We start from the raw sequence: 24520 nt of genomic DNA, 5'->3' as shown, positions 1-24520 counted from the left end.
TCGAAAAAATTGGCCAAATTTGTCAAAATCCTCCAGCCGAGCCATCTACAGGTAAAGACAAATGATTCTAGTTTCCACGCAATAGTAATGTCATTTTTAACAAATCTGAAGCATTGTTTTAACGTCTCTATCGATACAAATATATATTTGTATACAGTAGCCCTGGTCCTCATGCCTCAATTGCCCATGTTTTCCTCTCCTACACAACTGCTTCAGCCAGCCTACAGAAACGATTAATTTTGAAATCTAATCCTTATCATCAACATCTTTGAAACTCGCTAGACGTCATGATCATGTATATCACCATAACGAATATTTTATCGTCATGCTCTTGATCTACAGGAAGGAGCCTAATTGATTTGCCTTATGAAGTTAACAAATTAATCAAAAAATTGGACCACACACCCAGAGGTCTAAACAACTGGCGTGATGTAGGACGAAAGTTTGGACTTCGTGATGGAGACCTGGACGACCTAGAGTTGGAATACAAAAGTGGAGGAAGTCCAGTGAAAGTCTTAACCAATTTACTGTACGCAAGATATTGCACGACTCTGCGAACATTTGTCAAGGTCCTTCAAGAATTAGGACGGAAAGACATTGCTGACGGCATTTGCCTATTTTACAAAAAGAGCAAAGTGTTAACCATCGAAATCGAGAACAATGCAACCTTACGGTCATCTGTGTGAATAGTCCCATTTTATTGGCTTAATTAACCCTGTGTAGATCAGGCTTTTTCCATCTCCTGTACCTAGGGAAGGATTCCACCGTGATAATGATACTTGAAGAATGGATAGCACGTCAAATATTTCCCTCTGGGGTCAGCAAAAGAAAGTGAAGGCATCAAGATTTCCACACGATAGCGATCTTGGATTTCCCCAAAACTTGGGAAATTTAAAGCACCAAAATTGAACAAAAGTAATTACAGCTACTAGAAACACTGACATAGAAAGTTAATTTTTTCGTTTTAAACCAGGAATATAAAAATATTTCGATTTCTGAAAAAAGTACCTGTCAAAATTTGGTCGCCATGGTAACGTACAACAAATTATTACAGGACCTGTTTTTCGTAAATGTTTTAACTTTACCTCCTGTTATGTCAAACACACTGCAAGTTCCAGGTTAGAATCCAATTTGCTCTTCTTTTTCGTTTGTACGCCATTTGTCTCTCACTTTTTGTTCTTTGCTGGCTTTTGTACTTGCGAAGTTATGCAGGAAGGGGTGCGGAATCCGGCACCAGAAGACAAAAAATGCTCAGTCTACATAGGGTTAACCCAATTGTTGGGGACACATGACCTATAATACCATTAACACCTATAATACTAATATAGTATTATAATACTGTATAGCATTAGTAGGGATGGGGGTCTGAGGTCACGAATCTTGTTTGCCAGCAAAGTCAAATGCGTTACAGTTTTTGTTTTAGTTGTCGTGAAAATATTAAACCTTTTAGCCTTGTGAGTAGTTATTAATATGAGCAAAATTTAGGGGAATTTTATATTCCTCTTGCTGGACGAGGGAGGTCTCATATAAAGTAACAGGGGGCATTGCTATGATATTTAAACCCCCACACCCTACCACTCAGGAGTAGCAGGATGGGGTTGTTTAAACAAAAACAAATTGAAACCTGTTAACTTTGTAAAGCTTTTTTCTTTTATTTGTTTACTTGGTTTTGTTTAGTTTATCCTTGTCAAAAGCGAACAAAGAAATCGTTTTTATTTCCTCATGCTAATTTGTTAACTACCCCCAAATGTTTGGAAAGAACCAAACCCAAAAGACATCGTGGTATCGCATGAAAACAGCACACCAGAAGCGTAATCAGTGTATGAATTTGTGATCAGAGAACTAGGAGTTAAGTTCTAATCAATACTGAAAGGAACAACTAATTCAAGTAAATAACTGAATTGCTGGCATGGTATTCAGTTGTTGTATGAGGATCTCAATAAGGTTAGCCGTCAGCCGTCAAACAACCTTAAATTTAACCGTCAACCGTCCAAAAAGGGCAATTTTTACCGTCAACCAACAGAAAAAGCAGTTCCTAGCCTCCCCAGCACGCAGTCGTTTTCAGGGGACTCGTATTAGAGACCTTTAGATTCTAGTACGAGTACGAGTACGACTACGAGATTTGACTTCGAGTTTTTAGCGAAGTACTAAGGACAGATATACGACTACGAGATTTGACTTCGAGTTTTTAGCAAAGTACTAAGGACAGATATATCACAGCAAGTTTCATTTCACTCTTTACGAACGACGAACTTGACGCAGTTGGTTTGAATGATGATAGTGAAGTCCTTTCGTGTTTCCAAAAAGACGAGATCACCTACGTTTGGAGGACTCGTTTTCGCCACTACGATGTTCTCACAAAAACTCGTAGTAAAATGACAGTTATCACGTTTTCCCGCCAAAATGACACTGGTTCACGCGCGCGCGCTCTTTGTTTATTGGAGAAACTCGTAGTCGTACTCGCGATCGTACTAGAATCTAAAGGTCTCTATTATAAATTACCTCCTCCCCTAAAAACGACTTTGTGGGAGGCTACCATCAAACGGTTTCAAGGTCTTTTAAACATCACTATTTCAGCTGCTTATCCCGGACTAGCCCCTCTGACTCTCAAAGAATCATTGTAGCTGGGAAACCAGTTTCCATGTTCCCAAATATACCCACTTTTATGGTCTTATCGCGTCTGAACTGACATCACCGTGACTAACTTCCGTCACGAAGTAGTTCAGGCTTCAAAATATTAATGATTTACACATCGATAACGTTTTTCTGACCAAAATTAAAACAACCTGAAGAACACAATTACAAGTGCTCTTGGCATCCAAAATGAAAATTGGGGGTTACCATGCATTTTTCAGAGATAATAAAGCTTCAATTTGGAAAAAAAAACGCTAGAGGGCACCCGGGGTTCAAAACAAAAATTGTGTTTTCAACGGTCGTGTGTCGTGGTGAATGTGTACACGGGCCTTTACACTGTTGAGATCTGGGATTATTGAAACTAAACTGCCGCTTGGAGTCGGCTGCAGGCCCCGGATGGCGTTGCTATTTAACTGAAATGAAACTAGGACATTTGTGCTGGGATTCTGCGTTAGATTTGTGGCTGCTCGATCAGTTTGAGCTGGGATTTTTCGCTTCTCGGAAGGGGCACTGTGACGCCTTGTCTTTCTCTTGGGAGTGGGAAACCTAGGAAGTGATAACTCACTAAAATGGCCTCAAATCAGCACAAAATAACAAACAGACAATAGGCAATACACCTTAGAAGCAAGGTATGTCATTATTATTAAGAACTTTCCAGTATTTGTACCTCCTAAATCCGATCGTGAACATTTCCATACAAACTCTTACTGATTTGCGCCGTGACCGCTATTACCACAGTCCGCCCAAGCGCGAAATAAGAGGAACTGACACGTACGCGAACGTGACTCTTGCCTTCGACGGTGTTGTGTTACAAAGATTCGATTTACAAATTTCCAGCTTGGTGTACGACTATCAGCAGATCGAATAGCTATCAGAACTTGACAGGGCGCGGAATGTACATTGAACTTTCTTGTTGAAACAATTATGCCGTCGAAATGATGTATATAGCTAAAAAAGCTGCTGTAAAACAAAAAAAAAACAAAACAAAAAAAACAAAGTTGTGATTTGCCTAAAATGGGTCTCAAAATGCAGGAAATGAGGTTTCTGGGAACCAACATTTTCAAAAATTTCCGGGGGAGCATGCCCCGCCGACCGGTTGGCTAAGTTGGTAGAGTACTGGACTACCGTGCGGGATGTCGTGGGTTCAAACCCCGGCCGGACCAACACTCAGGGTCTTTAAATAACTGAGGAGAAAGTGCTGCCTTTGCTCTGACATCTGCAAATGGTTAGACTTTCTAGTCTTTTCGGATCAGGGGCCCGTTTCTCGAAAGTCCCGGTAACTTAACGGGCCCGATAAGTATATTTTTAAATGTTTTTTTCGCCGGCTTCACAGTGATTACAAACATGGTACTTGGCCAATGTTTTCATAGAAATGAAAATCATGAGATTTTAAAATTTAGTGTTCAAAGCTAATAAAAATTGACTTCTTTTAAGAAACATTTATCACCAAAGACACTTATCGGACCCAGTAAGTTACCGGGACTTTCGAGAAACGGGCCCAAGGACGATAAACCGTAGGCCCCGTCTCACAACCTTTGTTTGTAAATAACTCTGTGGGACGTTAAAGAACCCACTCACTGTTTGCAAAGAGTAGGGGGACGTAGTTCCCCGGTGATGTGGTCTGGTCTTTGTGTGCATACTCTCATGGTTGGGTGGGTAAATGCTCGGAGATATTAGCTGCATTAAGCTTATACTCTGTAAATCCGAGGGTAGATATGATGATGATGATGATGATGATGATGATGATGATGATGATGCCCCCGGAGCCCCCCCCCCCCCCCCCTCCTCCTCAGTAAGATCGCCTCCGGCACTCAGCAAGATTTGGGGCTCAACGAACACCCCTATCGAAACCTTAGCTACGTGCCTGCATTTTTCTTTCCCACGTTATGTGGATAGGATCTGTGGATAGAGAATGAGACCATACCCATTAACTCGCATCGCAGGCAATCATGCACATGCGATGTCGAAAGGTTACCCGAGCACTGAAAGGCTTTTCTTACCAAAATTAATCAATATCAAAGACTTTATGAAGCCAGCAAGGACTACTTCTTCAAATTGGAGCAATTCGTAGCTGGATATTCGTGTAGATCAGGATGAGCAATAGATGGAAAGATGGAAGGCTGTGTCCGTTTCTCAAAGCTCTCAAAAGGTATTTTTCTTATCCCTTTTCTACAGATTGTCGGTTATTTTTCGTACAAACCAACTCAATGTGTTCATTAATCTTGGAAAACTTAAAATGTTTTGCTTTCAAAATTAGCCAAAATTAAATATTTGGTTTGTATAATAGTTTTTCGAGTTCGAAATCTTTACCCCAGACCCTGCGCGCCTGTTTAAAAACAACCGATACTTATCGCGAGTATCGATATTTAGCAACCATAATATCGCCCGTTTCGTAACACCCGACACCCACGATTTGCACAGATACCCTCTTGTTCAGTGACTAACATAAAACGATACTGAATCGAGAATGATAAAAGCGCTGGATCAGCTTTGAGGAGGGAAAAACCGAAAGTTAATCTGCGGGAAGGAGAGAAGAGCTGAACTGGGGTTTACCGTGGAAGAAAATTACCCAAGGGAAATGGATTCTGCAAGCGTAATCAGAAATTTGCTGACTTAATTAAAGGTAAACTATTTCCTATTAGCAACTAATTAAGTGCTCTAGAACGAACATTTGTATCTTAAAAAGCTTTGCTTTTGGATTTCATTGTCTTGATTTTAACTCAAAGGGGACTGAGATTTGCTATTAAGATTTTCAGTACCTTTGCCAATCAGGCATCCTTCGATTTTAATACTTCCGGTTTAGTTTCGAAAATGAGAGAGGATCAAATCGAAACCAATACGGCGACATACATACATACATACATACATACATACATACATACATACATATAATTTTTGTCAAGGCAGGTCGGTTTGTGGCAACCCAAAGGCTGGTGTGGACCTGCCAGGAACTAAAAAACTACTTAAATATATGTACAATTCTCAATTCATAAAAGTTCACTAGCAGTACTCAACGTAAAGAAATTTCAAGAACTTAGAAATATAAAAAATCCATTTGCTTTGATGTTATCACACAGGCCTCCTTTTCGAATTGAATACGATCTAATGTCCTTGAGGCCTGTCTAAGTTTTTGTTTGAAAAGCTGTAGGGAGGAAGCATCCTTGATGGCTTTAGGTAGCAAATTCCAGACAATGGGCCCTCTGTACCTAGAGTTTAAACCAAGAGTTTAAACCAGAAAAGATAAGTTCGAACTGGGGGAATTTGGCTGATTGTTCTCTGCTTTGGATGATACAGATTCTGCAAACTACATGATTGCAAGCGTGGCCAAATTGAACAGAAGGTGTTGATAATGCACTTTGTATTATGAATCACTTCGAAACAAGCTTAATTACTGTAGCAACCAAACACAAAAGAAAAGATTCCTCAGTTCAGACTTTGAAAAGAAATCAGGTTATTATTTAGTGCCGTAAATAGTTAATTTCTTACATTCATACGTTCATCATATCATGGGTTCATTTACAAGTATCTTTTGAGGCCGTTATTATAGGGAAAATCTGTTTACTATAACTTAGCACATATTTGGTCATATCAAACCAAAATTTGGTAAAAAACCATTCACTGTAAGTGTGGTTGAATCGATTACTTCATCAGGCCACGTCCATAGTCACGTGACCAAAATTGGAAAATGAAGTGGAACACATAGTAACAATTTATTGTCTATTTCTCTTACTGTTTCATAAGCATTTTCAAAAAAAAAAATGTGAGCACGCATTTTGCATTTCAACTAAAATTTAAAATTAACAAGAATAAAAAACATGTTACCTAATTTGATATGTTTTTTTGCTTCTTATGTTTGTTTTTGTTTTTTTTGGCATTTTTTTTTTAACAAAAGGCAATTTTGTTCTCACCAAAAAATGTTCACTCGCAGAATTTGAATGGCCAGGTCTCTAGAAAATAATTACAAGTGCAGAGCTGCAAAGGCTATATCACTAAATGTATTTTACATGAAGTTACATATACAGTCTGGAGTGTGGTTATCGTTTATGAATTATTTTTTAGCTTTAGTCCTAAATTATCTGAAGAGGTGGCTCTTGTTGCTAAACTATCTAATTAATAGAGTGAGCCTGTTGTATTAGCCCAGTGTGCTTAGCGAACTGAAATCAATTAGGGTGTGATGGCTTCCAGAGTTTCTAATGAAATTGAAAGAGCAGTATGGTATTTTGCATGCAGGGAGACCACAAAACATCTTTTAAAACCTGTTCAATCTGTAATAATATTGACATTTTCTTCCGTGAAACTATATCTGGCATAGACACTGACTCGAGGTACTTTTCACTAGCATTCTATTATGAATATGAGCCACTGACTTCGCAGCTGGCTTGTAATTTATGAATTTGAAGCAATATTGCTAACCTGTATGTTTATTTCTTAAACATTACCAGAGGTGTGTAAAAGCTTAAGTACTCTATTAAACTATATGCATGTCTAAATTCTTATCCTTTTCAAAAAATTAAGCCTTGGTAGAGTTAAATTCAAACTTTCTAGATTATGTGATGTTGCCTGGATAGAAAGAAAATGAGCTTTTTTCAAAAAAGTGTTAATTATTTTGTAAGCCGAAAAATTTTGGTAAGATGTTGATGTGTTCTTATAAGTATGTAAATTATGATCATCCAGATCGATGAGTGTAGTCTTGAGAAGGACTGTTTGAGGTGACATTGACTGTTGTTTCAACAACGAGAGCGGAGGTCATCATCAGAGTCAAATAAATTGTGAAATGTCAGTAGATGGTATAAATGTCTCTGCAGTTATTGATGTGATTGGTCAACGAAGTTGTGGTGTTATTGGTCAGTTGTCAGTAAAGCCATGATTGTCAGTTTAGCTGTGATTGATGTGCTCTACGCTGTCAGCCTGAACTTGCATTATTTGAAATAAAACCTAGCTGTGTTACATCAAAGAAAATTTCTGTCAGTTTTTAGATTTCCCATTTTCTGTCCATTTTATCTGCTTTTCTTGCTGATAATGTACCCTTCTTAATTCCCATTAATCAAATTAGTGGAAAACAGTTTTCATTTTTAGTTTGTATTTACCTCTAATTTCCATACACTATTAATTAAATGGCCACTGATCGTGAAGCTAGCTGTTACATGAAGTCTGATATCACAAGGTCTGACAAGTTATTAATGCACATTTTTGAGCTATCACGAGTGAACAAATTTTAATGGACAAAACGTCATATTGTGCACATATATTATAACTAAACGGGTCTTCCTAGACTGCAAGCATTCCCTTTCTGGTTAGTCGAGATGGTGTGGTCAGAGCGCAGTGAGACTGGAGCGAGGAGAAATAAACGAGAAGAGACCCCTTCCGCTCGTTCGCTCTACTTTTTTTTCGCGCTCGGCTATTTCGCGCGACCTCTCGACTATCCAGAAAGGGACTGCTTGCAGTCTAGGGTCTTCCTTATTTGTATTTCTGAGCAAAGTTCAGTCTGCTTATTTTATCAGGAAAGGTCCATTTTATCCATTAATTTAATTGGAATTACAATTGAATTCGGTTTTTTGCTCAAATTTGAAAGTAGTTTCTCCGAATTCCATAAAACTACTGTAGCTAACCTATACACAAACATGAGAAATAGCTACCAAAGCCAAGTATTAGGGTAAGAAATTTGACGGCTGCAATCATCTGCCTGTATAGTGGGCACTTTTGACTGTTTTCTAGTAACAATTTGTTTTGGTAACAAATTTTCTTTTGACCTGATCCACAGATGCATGACCACCAACATATAGTTTTAGAAAAAAAAATCAGCTAAGTTCAAATGCCCTTCTTCCCCTCTCCTCTTGTAGTCTCACTTTCAGATGAATTTAATTCATTTTTCCTTGGTTCCTGATAGACTTACCTGTGGCCCCTTATTTTTCTTAGATAATTAATAAAGCAAGCAGACTGCAATAATTGTCTCTTATGAGGAGATGCAATGGCAGTTATGGGGAGGGATTAATATTGTAAAGTATATACAGGGCTTCTGATAGGGTGCGGAAAAAATTTGGAAATTATGCGGCATTTTTAAGTCTCATTATGCGGCAAGAAAGGTCTATTATGCGGCAAATTATGCGATTTCATGTAAGCTAATTTAACCTTGTTTTATTAGGTCTAAGAGGAGCACAATCCATTTTTTGCTGTTCAAGAACCAATTAGAGCACGGAGAATTGAAGAAACAGCTGATTGGGCAGAAATAAATCATTTGTTGCCTCATTTCAAATTATTGAAAATCAGATATTGCTAATTTGGTCAAGTCAACGTTTGTTGCTTCCCACCCGCATTTTTTTCCTCGTTCCGCTTGTGTGACTCAGCTTCAATGTGCCTGACAACCACAAACTTTCGAAGATGATCTGATCAACTGCTATGTTGCACAAAGAGCGAAACACCTAGGAAGATCGAAGGAGACACTGCTCACAGGGTAAACAACAGACCATCGTCAACATGAAACGTTCCTTCGGGTTCTTTCTTGCCCTGTCTTTTGCCGAAATATTTACAGGAAGGTGCAATCTTTTTTTTCTCCTGCGATGAAGCGCTCGGCGTTTTCACAACAAACTTATCCATGTTTGTTTCAATTAAAACAAAATAACTACATATTGCAAGCGACTACCAAGCAGTTTTCACGCCAATACCTACCTCGCAAGTTTGAAGGGATCAATTGACATCTTAAAAATATATCAATGATTGTGATTGGTGTATTTACATAAAAGGATTGTTTATTCTGGGCCAATGATCACTTGTTTAATATTGAAAACCAGCACCAGGTCCCCAGCATGTAAAATGAAGCATAGAACGCCTGTTTGTTCGCTTAATCAACAAACGAACGCTTCCAGTTGATTTTTGACGCCTTTTAAAAGTAAAAAACTCCTTGAGATAACACTTAAATTATTGCAGAATTTAACAGAAAGCGAGAGTTTTGCTCTTTTTTTCCCAAAATTGTGTGATTTTGTACAAATTATGCAATTTTTCATGAATTATGCGATTTGTTGCGATTTTAGGTCAATTATGCGAAATCGCAACATCGCATAATATCAGAAGCCCTGTATATATTAAGTTGTTCACACTAAATTGCTGTCTAAGAAAAATTTGAGAAAAAAGATCAAACCATGTTTGTTCTTGTTGTGAATGAACATGTCTGGCTATATTTGATTAATTTAAAAGACAATCATTTATTTAGTGTTAGGTCACCATTATTATAATTTTTTTTTTTTTTGGAGGATGGGGAGAGGAAACTGGATGGGTCCTTCCTCTTCCTGCCATTTTTTTCATACTGTTTAGCATTTTTCAGATGAACCCATCTCCCCCCTCCTCCTTCCTCTTCCCAAGCACACCTGACTCTGCATGCTGTAGATAAATGGACTTTTAATATCCTCTTGCAGATATTATATTTGCAATCTTTAATGAAGTTTAAAAATATATGTATCAGCTTGTTATGAGGTGCAAGACACAGTCACTGTAATAATTTAAATTATTGCAAAGAAATAGATTGTTGATTTTTGATAGTTCACAAATCAAAGAAGCTGGAGAAAATTAATATGGATCTAAAGAAGGCCTAGTTTGTGCTTTCACCAAGAGCTATCTAGCAGACAGACTTAGTTATTGAACACACTCAAGAAACTTGCGGTCCGCATCTCAGCAGCTGCTAGAACAGCCTAGGTCTCTCACGAAAACTTATGGGGACAAGGCTTTTTCAGTGTGCGCCCCTAAACTGTGGAACTCACTACCATTAGATTTGCGCAAGTCACCATCTTTAACTAGTCTTAAGAAAGGACTGAAAACATAATTACTTTTGCGTATTTTTTAGAGAGTAGGTCAATGTTTTTGTAAATTTATTTTAATACTTATACTTATAGAATGTATGTTTAGCTTTTTGCATAAATTATTATCATTATATATTAATTTCAATAGCAAAATAATAAACATGTGAATTTTTGTTTTGTTTTTTTTTTTCATTTTCTTTGTTAATTGTAAATAGATTTTGCTCGAGATATGTAAATCATTTTTATTTATTTATTTATATTATGAGCGCTATAGAAATAAACCTAAAATTATTATTATTATTATTATTATTATTATTATTATTATTATTATTATTATTATTATTATTATTGTTACTATTACTATTACTATTACTATTACTATTACTATTACTATTACTATTACTATTACTATTACTATTTGGAAATTCTCAAACAATCAGAGTTTTGGGTTTTCTCCTCTCTCCTCCGCAGAGGCTCCGCTGAGAAAAGGGAGTGCAGGCGTAAAATTCCGTGGAAGGCGACGGCGGGAGCCTCTGCCAGAAACCACGCCCAATATGGCTGCGATCCGGGCGAGTCATTTTGTAACTAGGGTGGTGTGCGTACTTATGTCATGAAAATGGCGGGTGTTTGTGAAATTGTCATGTTGCGCAATGTGGGAGGTTTACTCACGAAAACTTACCTACACGCTTAGAAGTCGCGAAAAGTTTGTTCTCTCATGATGACTGTTTAGAAAACGCTTTTATTTTGCTGTGATGCCTTGAATCATCACTACAAGAATGAAATTCAAGTTACACGAGCGGCGATCGTGTGGAGATAAAACAGTGCATGAAATGATTTTTGAGGAAACGTCTGCCAGCTGAGACCAAACAAAAACTGTCAATTCAGTCTTAAAAGAGACTAGAGCAAGTAAGCTTAATGTTTTAATCAAAGCATATTTTTTTCTTTACTCTGAAACGACCAAACTTGATATTTTTATCTTGTAAACAAGTTTATAATCAGTAGAAGTTATAATGATCTTTCGGTAATTTAATTAGCATTTAGTTCTCACGGGAAACTTGTTATTTACTGTGATGAAACAACTGTCTTTTAAAATAAGGTTATAAAAGGCCAAAAGGCCTTTCAAGCCCAGAAAAAGCAATTATTTGTTCGTGACTATTGTTGACTTTCACGAAGCGAAATGTACGAAGTCCACTCTCCACGGGTTTCAAGGGGGGCTTCGAATACAAACGATTTTGCTTTTTTCTAGAAATTGTGAAATCTCACCTTAAAATTAACGACCGCAAACTGTAGAGACAAAGTAAATGCCGACTTCCGCCAAGAATGTAACTGTCAAATTTAGAGATGACCGAGAAATCTATCAATGTACAAGAAAATGACAAGGATGTACATTCAGAAAACGACATGCTTCTGGCAGAGGTTCGCCGCCAAGTCAACCCTTTCAGCTTTTGCGCCTGCACTCACTTCGTTCAGCGGATACACGTAACACCCCATCGAACCTCTTCGGAGGAGAGAGGGTTTTTCAACTGTCCCAAATCTTGCCTCAGGAATTTGTGGTAGGTCCATTGTGGTGGTGAGGGGTTGGGGTGAGGTGTAGTGTAGGGTTGAGGGGTGATGGTGAGTAGTGAGGGGTATGGGGAGGGATGGGGTGCGGGAGTGAGGGACGGAGGGTGGCAGATAAGGTGGTCTTATGATCTCGCAGGAATTTACATGTACTTGTAGTACCTATGTAAGAACCAAACTTTAATTTAAGGCCGACATTAATATTTGTGAAGATAATCAAAGAACATACTGTACAGAAATCAAAAATTCAGTACACAAAAATTGGACATGAAACCAAGTTGCTTTTTGTTATAGATTCAAATTGTCTCATCAACGTGTCACATGATACCAAATTTTTGGATGTTGTTCACACATAATTCTTGCTTAATTAGGTATGGTACTGCAGTAGTTTTACCAGGCCAATTATTCTACAAAGTCAAATAATACCTTTCACTGTTTCTCAAAACCTATGTTCACCTTACTCCTCACTGGCCTCACTCCTCATGCACCCCTCATTCCTCAACCCTCACTTCTCACCCTTCACTCCTTACTCCTCACCCCTCTCTCCTCCTTCTCACTCCTCTCTCCTTACTCTTCACTCCTCACCCCTCTCCCCTCCTTCTCACTCCTCTCTCCTTATTCCTCACGCCTCACCCCTCTCCTCTCCTTCTAAGCCCTCTCTCCTTACTCTTCAATTCTAACCCCTCTCCTCTCCTTCTCACCCCTCTCTCCACACTGTTAACTCCTTACCCCTCTCTCCTTACTGTTCACTCCTCACCCCTCTCTCTCTTCCTTCCCACCCTTCACTCCTTACTCTTCACTTCCGCACCCAACTCTCCTCACTCCTCACCCCTCTCTCCTCCTTCTCACTCCTCTCTCCTTACTCTTCTCTCCTCACCCCTCTCCCCTCCTTCTCACTCCTCTCTCCTTATTCCTCATGCCTCACCCCTCTCCTCTCCTTCTAAGCCCTCTCTCCTTACTCTTCAATTCTAACCCCTCTCCTCTCCTTCTCACCCCTCTCTCCACATTGTTAACTCCTTACCCCTCTCTCCTTACTGTTCACTCCTCACCCCTCTCTCTCTTCCTTCTCACCCTTCACTCCTTACTCTTCACTCCCCACCCCACTCACCTCACTCCTCACCCCTATCCTCTCCTTCTCACACCTCTCTTCTTACTCTACACTTTTCACCCCTCTCTCCTCCTTCTCACTCCTCTCTCCTCACTCCTCACCCCTCTCCTCTCCTTCTCACCCCTCTCTCCTTACTGTTAACTCCTTACCCCTCTCTCCTTACTGTTCACTCCTCACCCCTCTCTCTCTTCCTTCTCACCCTTCACTCCTTACTCTTCACTCCCCACCCCACTCACCTCACTCCTCACCCTTCTCTTCTTACTCCTCACTCCTCACCCCTCTCCTCTCCTTTTAACCCCTCTCTCCTTACTCTTCACTTCTCACCCCTATTCTCTCCTTCTCACCCTTCACTCCTTACTCTTCACTCCCCACCCCACTCTCCTCACTCCTCACCCCTCTCCTCTCCTTCTCACACCTCTCTCCTTACTCCTCACTCCTCATCCCTCTCCTCTCCTTCTAACCCCTCTCTCCTTACTCTTCACTTCTCACCCCTCTTCTCTCCTTCTCACCCCTCTCCTCTACTTGTCACCCCTCTCTACTTACTCTTCACTCCTCTCTCCTTACTCTTTTCTCCTCACCCCTCTCTCATTCTTCGCACCCCTCTCCTCTCCTTCTCACCCCTCTCGACTTACTCTTCACTCCTCACTCCTCTCTCCTCCTTCCCGCCCCTCTCTCCTTACTCATCACTCCTCACCCCTCTCTCCTTACACTTCACTCCTCACCCCTCTTTCATCCTTCTCACCCTTTTCCTCTCCTTTTCACCTCTCTCTCCTTACTGTTCACTCCTCACCACTCTCTCCTTACTCTGCACTCCGTACCCCTCTCTCAGCCTTCTCACCCCTCTCTCCTTACTTTTCACTCCTCACCCCTCTCCTCTCCTTCTCACCCCTCTCTCGTTACTCTTCACTCCTCACCCCTCTCATCTCCTTCTCACCCCTCTCTCCTTAATCTTTACTTCCCACCCCTCTTCTCTACTTGTCACCCCTCTCTCCTTCTACTTGCCCCTCTCTCCTTACTCTTTACTCCTCACTCACTCCTCACTCACCCCTTTCTTCTTCTCACCCATTCTCTCCTTACTCTTTACTCCTCACCCATCTCCTCTCCTTCTCACCCCTCTCTCCTTACTGTTCATTCCTCACCCCTCTCTCATCCTTCTCACACCTCTCCCCTTACTTTACACTCCTCACTCCTCTGTCAGCTTTCTCACCCCTCTCTCCTTACTCTTCACCCCTCTCATCTCCTTCTCACCCCTCTCTCCTTACTCTTCACTCCTTACCCCTCTCTCCTTACTGTTCATTCCTCACCCCTCTCTCATCCTTGTCACACCTCTCCCCTTACTTTACACTCCTCACCCCTCTCTCAGCCTTCTCACCCCTCTCTCCTTACTCTTCACCCCTCTCCTCTCCTTCTCAGCCCTCTCTCCTTACTCTTCACCCCTCTCATCTCCTTCTCACCCCTCTCTCCTTACTCTTCACTCCTTACCCCTCTCTCCTTCTCACCCCTCTCTCCTTACTCTTTACTTCTCACCCCTCTCTCATCCTTCTCACCCCTCCTCTCCTTTTCACCCTTCTCTCCTTACTGCTCACTCCTCACCCTTCTCTCCTTACTCTTCACGCCTAACCCCTCTCTCGTTACTCTTTACTCCTCACCCCTCTCTCATCCTCAAGCCTCTCTCCTTACTTTTCACTCCTCACCCCTCTCCTCCTCTCTCCTTACTCTTTAATCCTCACCCCTCTCCTCTCCTTCTCACTTCTATCTCTTCCTTTTCACCCCTCTCTCCTTACTCTTCACTCCTCACCCCTCTCATCTCCTTCTCACCCCTCTCTCCTTACTCTTCACTTCTCACGCCTCTCCTCTACTTGTCACCCCTCTCTCCTTGCTGTTCACTTCTCACCCCTCTCTCCTTACTCTTCACTTCTTACCTCTCTCTCCTTCTCACCCCTCTCCTCTCCTTTTCACCCCTCTCTCCTTACTGTTCACTCCTCACCCTTTTCTCCTTACTCTTCACGCCTAACCCCTCTCTCCTTACTCTTTACTCCTCACCCCTCTCTCATCCTCACCCCTCTCTCCTTACTCTTCACTCCTCACCACTCTCCTCCTTCTCACTCCTCTCTCCTTACTCTTCAATCCTCACGCCTCTCCTCTCCTTCTCACCCCTATCTGTTTCCTTTTTACCCCTCTCTCCTTACTCTTCACTCCTCACCCCTCTCATCTCCTTCTCGCCCCTCTCTCCTTACTCTTCATTTCTCACCCCTCTCTCATTGCTGTTCACTCCTAACCCCTCTCTTCTTCTTTCCACCCCTCTCTCCTTACTCTTCACTCCTCACCCCTCTCCTCTCCTTCTCACCCTTCTTTTATCCTTTTCACCTCTCTCTTCTTACCTTTGACTCCTCACCTCTCTCTTCTCCTTCTCACCCCTCTCTCCTTACTCTTCACTGCTCACCCCTCCCTTCTTACTCTTCACTCCTCACCCCTCTCTCCTACTCTTCACTCTTCACCCCTCTCTCATCCTTCTCACCCTTCTTTTATCCTTCTAACCTCTCTCTTCTTAGCTTTGACTCCTCACCCTTCTCTTCTCCTTCTCACCCCTCTCTCCTTACTATTCACTTCTCACCCCTCCCTTCTTACTCTTCACTTCTCACCCCTCTCTCCTTACTCTTCGCTCCTCACCCCTCTCTCATCCTTCTCACCCTTCTTTTATTCTTTTCATCTCTCTCTTCTTACCTTTGACTCCTCACCCCTCTCTTCTCCTTCTCACCCCTCTCTCCTTACTCCTCACTGCTCACCCCTCATTTCTTACTCTTCACTACTCACCCCTCTCTCCTTACTCTTCCCTCTTCACCCCTCTCTCATCCTTCTCATCCTTCTTTTTTCCTTTTCACCTCTCTCTTCTTACCTTTGACTCCTCACCCCTCTCTTCTCCTTTTCACCCCTCTCTCTTTACTCTTCACTGCTTACCCTTCTCGTCTCCTTGTTACCCCGCTCTCATTACTCTTCACTTCTCACCCCTCTCTTCTTGCTCTTCACTCCTCACCCCTCTCCTCTCCTTCCCACCCATCTCTCCTTACTTTTTACGCCTCATGCCTCACCCCTCACCTCTCTTTCTAGCACGGTTTTTAAAAATTTCGCAAAAAAACTGTTAGAAATACGAAGAATCGGTCAATTAGAAAAATATATAAGTACAAATTCACAATGAAACCTGTAATTTCTTGTGAACTGGATTCCCACAAGTACTGACAGTACTCGAACATTACCAAGAAAGTCCGTTGCTTAAATAATCATCTGAGATGTCCGCTTGCTCGTCGGCTGGATAAAACGACAATTTGTCCCTGCAGCATAAATTTCTCCGCCGTTAATTGTCGGACTTCCGCTGTTGAAATTGTCGAGTATTCCTTAGCAGTTTTTCTTTCAGTTTATCGTTTTGAAAAGGTGTGTTTTCTCTCCGAGAAAGCGAAATTGGCGTCTGAAAATTAATAGTTTTGCGAGATACGATAACACGGGCCCGGCTTGTTCTCTTTTTTCCTTTCCTTAAGGACGGTGCCTACTATTGTTACTGCTCATAAGTTTACTTTAGCAAAACTTTCGTGTTTGTGGATTGTGTTTCAATCCTCCAAAGTGATTTGTGTTTAACAAATCGAGTTGTAAACTTGTAGCTGATGGTGAACGCGTGACTGACAAGTTCTTCGAATTATTCGCCTACCAAGCATCTCTTTCCTTTTTAATGTTGCTTTCAAATATCGTTTGCGAGTATAGATGAAATCTTCAGGTTAATCGCTACCATTCGAATGAAGGTTAGTTGATCACTAGTATAGACGTTTCTCGTAGTATTGTTTGTTATGCTGTGCAAAATGGTGCCAACTTGTGAGTCCGTTGTTGAAATTCTAAAGTGAAACATTCAAACAAAAGTTGCCATGTGAGTTGTTCTCATGCCGCCCTCTGAAAGTCTGTGTAATGACCACAACGGCAAAAGAAACTCCACCATTGCGAATTATTAACACGCTTTATTGAATGAACGACAAACGAAGAAACTGCCTCCAAATGAAGCGGCGAAGAAACTGCTATGTAGCGTAGCGACAAAGTGACGCGGTGAAGCGAAGCGGTTAAAACTAAAACAAAATAAGCAAACAAAACGTTACAAAATGAACTAGCGCAAATAGGTAGCGCGAAGGAAAAAACCTGCACTTACATTTGTTGCGGAGCTGGGTAAACCAAAGTTCACTGGAAAAAACCGACTGTTCTAAAGCGCAAAGTGGACGAACAAACTTTGTAGGTGGACTAACTGCTTTCGCGGTGAAGAGATATACTGCCCACTAAACGGCCAAATATTCTATAAAAACTGCCAAAACTTGTGAACAAAACTGTGAATAAATAACACTAAATTACGCAACTACAAATACCGCACGCACGAGATATTATATTGACAAGAACATTCCTACACAAAATAACACAATAACCTTAATGACTACGCGTTTAGTTTCTACAGTCTGTGTTATTCTTTCACAGATTTTTCCTGTGCTCATCGTTACAACCATGTCAAAAGTGGGGCCTGAACAAAGAGTTCACTTATCCACGAGAGAATTGTTAAACGTAACTCTCCTTGGCAGTGAGTGGACCTCATCAGCTGGTGGTTTGTCCACATTTAACAGAGAGCTTGCGATTCACCTGGCACAGCATCCTGAAGTTCAAGTCTCCTTCCTAGTCCCGGAGGGTGCTTGTACATATGAAGACAAAATAGAAGCACAGGGTTATGGGATAACAGTTGTTGATGCTAAGAAACACTTAGGCTTTGAACCTCTCGATTGGTTGAGCTTTCCACCTGATTATCTCAAGATGGATGTTGTTGTTGGTCATGGTGCAAAGCTTGGTCGGCAAGGCCAAGTCATAAGGAAAAATAAAGATTCAAAATGGGTGCAAGTGGTACACACTGCTCCAGAGGACATCAGCAGGTACAAACGTTACCGTTATCCCATTTCAAAGGGTGAAAGGAAGCATGAGGTTGAAGTTGGTCTCTGTAAACTGGCTGATCTTGTTGTGCCTGTTGGACCCAGACTGGATGAAGCTTACTCTTCGTATTTGCAAGGCCGTAAAAAAGATGTTTTTTCAATCACCCCAGGGCTTTTTGATAGGGAATTTGGAGATTTAGAACAGACTCCCAAGGAGAATGGCGAGTTCAAAGTTCTGCTATGTGGTCGTGGTGATGATGAAGACTTTGAACTAAAGGGATACAGTGTTGCTGCCAAAGCATTTACCGATCATCGGCTGAAAAGGAAACCTTATCAGCTTATTTTTGTAGGTGCAACAGACGGAAAGCAGGACGAGGTAAGAGAAAAGCTTCTCCAGTGTGGTATCACTGAAGAGCAACTGATTGTGAGAAAGTTTGTGCAAAGCCGGGAAGACATGAAAGATCTGTTGTGTGAAGTGAATCTTGCCATCATGCCATCCAAATCAGAGGGATTTGGTCTCATTGCCCTTGAGGCCCTGTCAGCTGGTTTACCCATCCTTGTGGGTAGAAAATCGGGATTTGCTAGCGCAGTAGGAAATTTTTCATCCGGGAAATCATGTATTGTTGATTCAGATGACCCGACAGAGTGGGCAAAAGCTATCGAAGGCGTCCGTTTGAGACATGGAGTGAGGCTTAAAAAGATCAAAGCACTGAGAGCATCCTATGGCGAGAGGTACGGTTGGAAAGAACAATGTGAGACACTCGTGGAGAAGATGTGGAGAGTAGTTCATGGTATGGATTTCAAGTGGTATTTTGTACCCTTGTTTCAATGTCAAATGAAACGAGAATCCAAAAATACTGAGGGGGTAAATTGGGATCTTGAAAACCTTATGCTTGTCTTCACCAGTGGGAAACTAAATTAGAGATCCTAATAAGATCCTAAATAGTGAAAAAATGTCACGCAGCTGCTAATGGTCCCATTACACGATATAAGAGCTCCCAGATGAAGCGTTTGCCGCGAAAATTCCTCTGGGGCGTCTCGCACTAAGAAGATTATGACACCTTTTTTATTTATTTACTTTTAGATGGAAATACGTTTTCCTAAATATCTCGCGCGCTTTTTAATATTTTTCAATTTTTTTTTCAGTAAATGTTAGATAAAATCCCCAAATTCTATTTGGTCGAAAAAAAATGTTTTTTCCCTTTTTTACCCTATCGAACCCAGGAAGTACCCTTAAGGGGAGAAGGGGTATCTCCTCCCTTCAAAAAGCCTAAAACTTTCAGTTGTAGCCATTCACTGAATCCTAGTTAGATAGAGTATTAACACCAAGTCTTTCAATTTAAATCACAGGGACTCGTATTCAAACAAAAGCACTTCCCCAGAAGGACACCACCATGCTTCCCTTTATGCCTGAAGGTATGAGATGTTTATGTCAATGTTCGGGAATTTTGCAAGTAGCTTTGTCGAAGCGTAGCGCTATTCAATCAGAATTTTTCTTATTTGTCTCCAATTTGAAGTTCCTGTAGGACAAGTTGAAGGTTCATCAATAAGACAAGTTATACGTTGAAAATAATAATAAATTATTGTCACAAGATCTTAGAAATTAGAGCAAAACGTAGCTTTTGACCGTATCTCACAGTCTTCATCAGTAAAGCGAGCTCCACGTTGTCACGTGATTACATGTTTAACGTGGGACGTTGGCGTCTAATGTGGATGGCTCATTTCTTGCAATTTCTTGCAATTTTTTGCATAAGAAAACAAGCCGACTTTAATCTTTAATGACATTGTCCATAAGCTTTATGCAGCTGAAACTAATTTCCTGGACAATATTACTTTTCTTTTTACACTCTTAAACTGTAACTATCTCTTAGCTTTTGTCATAAATAAGAGTTTTGATTGTAAAGCTCTTCACATTTGGAAAAGCTCTTTTGTAAGCTACCGACATTTTTAAACTTCGACACAAACTTCTCAAATCTTAAAGGGGCACTTTTAGAATTTTTTTATTATTATTATTTTGGTCAAAACTACGCTTATGTATATTTGACAAAGAATCTTTTCTATGCTACGAGATTCCTTTTAGCACACCGAAAGGAAAATATAAGTGATTTATCTGTGGAAGAGAAACTATGAATAATCAGATTTTTAGTTAGCAATTTCTCCAAAATACACAGGACGGTCTCGAAAAAATTGGCCAAAATTTTCAAAAACTATTTCTAGCCGAGCCATCTACAGGTAAAGACAAATGATTCTAGTTTCCACGCAATAGTAATGTCATTCAGTTTTAACAAATCTGAAGCATTATTTTAACGTCTCTATCGATACAAATATATATTTCGGCTTTTCACAGTAGCCTTGGCATACTTAGTGCATACTCCTCGTCTGAGGTCCAGCATGCCTCAATCGAGCATGCAGTTTTCCTCTCCCACACAATTGTTTCAGCCAGCCTACAGAAACAATTCATGAAATCTAATCCTTATCATCAACATTTTTGAAACCAAGACATCATGCATATCACCCCAACGAAAATTTTATCGTCATTTGCTCTTGATCTACAGGAAAGAGCCTAATTGATTTGCCTTATGAAGTTGACAAATTAATCAAAAAATTGGACCACACACCCAGAGGTCTAAACAACTGGCATAATGTAGGACGAAAGTTCGGACTTCGTGATGAAGACCTGGACGACCTAGAATTGGAGTACAAAAGTGGAGGAAGTCCAGTGAAACTCTTAACCAATTTACTGCACGCAAGACATGGCACGACTCTGCGAACATTTGTCAAGGTCCTTCAAGAATTAGAACGGCAAGACATTGCTGACGGCATTTGTCTTTTTTACAAAAAGAACAAAGTGTTTACCATCGAAATCGAGAACAACTCAACCTTGGGGTCATCTGTGTGAATAGTCCCATGTTATTGGCTAATTAACCCTGTGTAGATCGGGCTTTTTCCATCTCCTGTAGCTAGGGAAGGATTCCACCATGATAATGATACTTGGAGAATGGATATCACGTCCATATATTTCCCTCTGGGGTCAGCAAAGGAAAGTGAAGGCGTCATGATTTCCACACGATAGCGAACTTGGATTTTCCCAAAACTTGAGAAATTTAAAGCACCAAAATTGAACAAGAGTAATTACAGCTACTAGAAACACTGACAGAGAAAGTTTTTTTTTTGTTCGTTTTAAACCAGGAACATAAAAATATTTCGATTTCTGAAAAAAGTACCTGTCAAAATTTTGGTCGCCAAGATTACGTACAGCAAATTATTGCGGGACCTGGTTTCGAAAATTTTTTGGAGTTTATCTGCTTTTATGTCAAACACACTTCAAGTTCTAGGTTAGAATCCAATCTGCTCTTCTTTTTTAATTGTAAGCTATTTGTCTCTCACTTCTTGTTCTTTGCTAGCTTTTATACTTGCGAAGTTATGCCGGGTGGAGGGAATGAGGGGGCGAATCCGGCGCCAGAAGACAAAAAAAAAGCTCGGTCTACATAGGGTTAACCGAATTGTTGGGGACACCTAATCTATAATACTATTAATACCTATAATACTAATATAGTACTGTGATACTGCAAAGTATTAGTAAAGATGGGAGGAGGGGGGGGGGGGGGGTCTGAGGTCATGAATCTTGTTTGCCAAATGTAATGTGCGATAATCGGCATTGCCATAAATTAATATTTTGCCAACACCGAACAGAGAACTGGGTGCTAGCGTAGTATTCGAAGGCTCAGGGTTAGCGCGTTGGTAAACTCGGTTTAGAAACTTGTGGCATTCCACTCGCAACTTCAGATAAGTTTTTATTTTTTGCCTTGGTTTTGTGTAAATATTATTTTTTAATTTATCTTTCATTTTTGCCTTTTAAATTATAACCTTAAAACCCCAAAGGTAGCACCATAGCACTGGTCGGGGGTACACGGTCCCTATTTTTACCAATCAGTGGTTTTTAGGGTTTACGTGTCCGACTGTGGTGCATGTAGGATATCCATGCATTTTTTATCCATTTTGCTGCAATCTTATTGATGTATCAAATAAAACATATCTTGGGCCTGGCTGGCCAACTCGCCCATGCCCCACAGCCTTTGAGTGCATGTGTTCGGTTGACACACGCTTTTCCAGGAATGTTTTTGAAGTCTTTCATAAAGCTCACAGCACGTGTTTTATCAGGTCTAAAACCACTCGGCTGCGCCTCGTGGTTTTAAATCCCGATAAAACACTGCTGCTCGTATTTTTAAAAACATTACATAATAATAGCGTTACGGTATTATTTATTTACATACTGAGTACCATCATGCGCTTAGTACGTAGGCTTGGCCTTTCAACAATTGCAGAACTGATCATGTTCATTTTGTCAACGCACTTTCAATATAGTTAGCAACAGCCAGCATAAACTAAGAAAACTTCTGCCGCCAGAATTTTCCACGCAATACAACCTACGGCGCCTGCGCACGTATAATCTTCCGTGTTGTAAAACCAATAGATCGAAGAATAGTTTTTTAATGGCTTTATGTCAACAAACTTATGTCTTGAAATTTTTAGTAGATCGTAAGTATTTTTTAAATTGCAGCTTGGATGACACCTTTTCACCTTCAATTCACTATAGTATACATCCTTAGATTTTAAAGGGAGGGGTTCATAGTTCTGCGCATGTCCATGAATCAAAATACTTTCGCCTTTGCTCACTATGACCCAAGCCTGTTTAATTTAATTCGTTGTTTATGAACCATTCGGAAGGAAATAGGTAACTTGGGCGGTAATTTTTTCATACGATTGCGTTATTTCGCATGCAAATAACTGCAAACACATCAACCGTGGAATAAATCCTAAGGGTCAACGCTAAATTCAATATCAACAATATGAGTACAATCCACTAGCATTTTCTGTGAATTTTGGTCATCTGCAGTCATTTTGCTTGGACTAATTATAGAATGTTATTACTGAAGTACATGTGAGTGGGATTTTTAAGGCCATAAAGTTGATAAGAAAGAGAAAAAAGCATTTAGATTCATGCACATGCGCTGAAATGTGAACCCCTCCCTTTAATACCTTGTAAATTTTAGATGTAATACAAATTCAGCCTTATACGGCTGCAACTTATTTTTAATAAAGTATCTTCTATCTATCTGTGTCTGATTACGTAGTAACCATACAAATATCTCTATTTCTGAGATGGCGTCCCCCAAATCCATACAAAATCTCTAATTTTTCCGACTTTTGATAACCTGCACCCCAGACGGACTATAATTCTCCCTGTTACCGGGGTTAAAGTCCGTCTGCAACCCAGTTTAATTTTTAAAAGCCTTACACATGGTTTCAATCGAATAACAGGACCTCAAACTTGGTAAACTGGCTAATTTTTAATGTCATCTTTCTTGTAATGGACCCCAATTTCTTAATTTTTTTAATCAAAAACTCGTCCCCAGTATCCATTTGAACTTGGGGACATATAATAACGGGCTATTCTGTCAGCAGAAAAAAATTCTGTAGCTGTAAAACACGTGAGTTGCATGGATCTCGAGGAAAGCGTAGGTCACTTTTTTGTTTTGTAATTTAGTATGATATAGTCAGGGGCGGGGGAGAACACTCCATAGCGCCTGGCACTTTTTTTGTATCTGAATCATCCAACAAAAGTTGACGTCACATCCGGTCAAATTGGCGCCCAGCAGCCTGTCTCGGCGAAGTCGAATGATGGCGTCCGGGTCAGGCATGATTTCTTCGGATTTTTGAGCCATCATTATTAGGAACTGTGAACTGTGGATATGAAAGATGTTGTAAAGATATTGCTTCGACTTCATGAGCAAGGGTTTTCCAAAGGAGTGATTTTTTCCTATTGTTTTGACGGAAAATACGAGACAGCTAAGCGTCGTGTCATGGCGAAAATTTCACACTCTCAAAACGAGTGGCGTTCAGACTTTTGGCTCTTGTGGCTTCTGATCGTTCGAAAGCTGAAATTTTAATAGCCTATTCCGTGTGCAACATAATGGAGGAGACATCGTCAGTCATAGTTTGCAGTGTCAACATCGGGAACCTAATTATCACTCGACGTGAAGTGTTTGAAGCCTGTATCATTGAAGTGTTCCAATTGTCTTCGTTGTAGTTATCTTCATTTCCAGTTTTTTTCTGCCGACGTGAGTACCTTTACATGTGGGCTTTAGAGTAATAAGTCGGTTTTGTGCTTCGTAGTTCTTTAATAAAGACGTAAGTGACGTTTAATTAATAAATAGTTCATATCATGTTGTCCTGCAAGTGCGGGCTTGAGGAGGGGCTTGAGTCAGAAAATGTATCTGCCTGGCCTGGTTCATATTGCTACAGCTAGTGTGAGACAGTTGTTAAAGTTATTGATGTCAAGCTATCTTAAACAATAAATTAAATAGCATTATTGCGAATGACATTATTTCTCAAGTATTGAAAGAAAGAACCCCTTCACCCTTTACTTCATCTGCACTCTCACCACTTGGGTGCTCATGGGTTAAGGCTTTTTATACATTTGT

The 24520-nt window shown here is 40.4% G+C and overlaps 2 protein-coding genes across 5 annotated transcripts in view; both read left to right on the top strand.

Moving 5' to 3' along the window:
- Positions 1–23151, top strand: part of LOC146488300 (uncharacterized) — a 30762-nt gene extending 7611 nt beyond the window's left edge. Inside the window, exons 8-9 of one of the 4 annotated variants that reach the window (XR_014867205.1) lie at positions 343–949; positions 21199–23151. Coding sequence is in view for 3 of the 4 variants with exons in the window: in XM_085123228.1 (XP_084979354.1) it covers positions 19386–19451; positions 20591–20934 (410 nt within the window). In the remaining variant the exon portion in view is untranslated. Of the gene's footprint in view, positions 1–342; positions 1909–19385; positions 19452–20590 lie in introns of those variants that run through there. The other 3 variants (XM_085123228.1, XM_085123210.1, XM_085123218.1) reach the window with 3 other exon arrangements.
- Positions 16816–18957, top strand: LOC146488301 (uncharacterized). Its single transcript, XM_085120383.1, has 2 exons — positions 16816–17034; positions 17576–18957. The coding sequence occupies exons 1-2, from the start codon at positions 17019–17021 to the stop codon at positions 18955–18957; spliced, it is 1398 nt and encodes a 465-aa protein (XP_084976509.1). The 5' UTR covers positions 16816–17018.
- Positions 23152–24520: the final 1369 nt, after the last annotated feature.

This window comes from Pavona decussata, unplaced genomic scaffold (assembly GCF_977016875.1).
Source record: "Pavona decussata unplaced genomic scaffold, jaPavDecu1.1 SCAFFOLD_11, whole genome shotgun sequence".
In the NCBI taxonomy this organism is placed as follows: Eukaryota; Metazoa; Cnidaria; class Anthozoa; order Scleractinia; family Agariciidae; genus Pavona; species Pavona decussata.
Note: the sequence above shows the minus strand (reverse complement) of the source record. Positions and strands in the feature narration are given on the sequence as shown.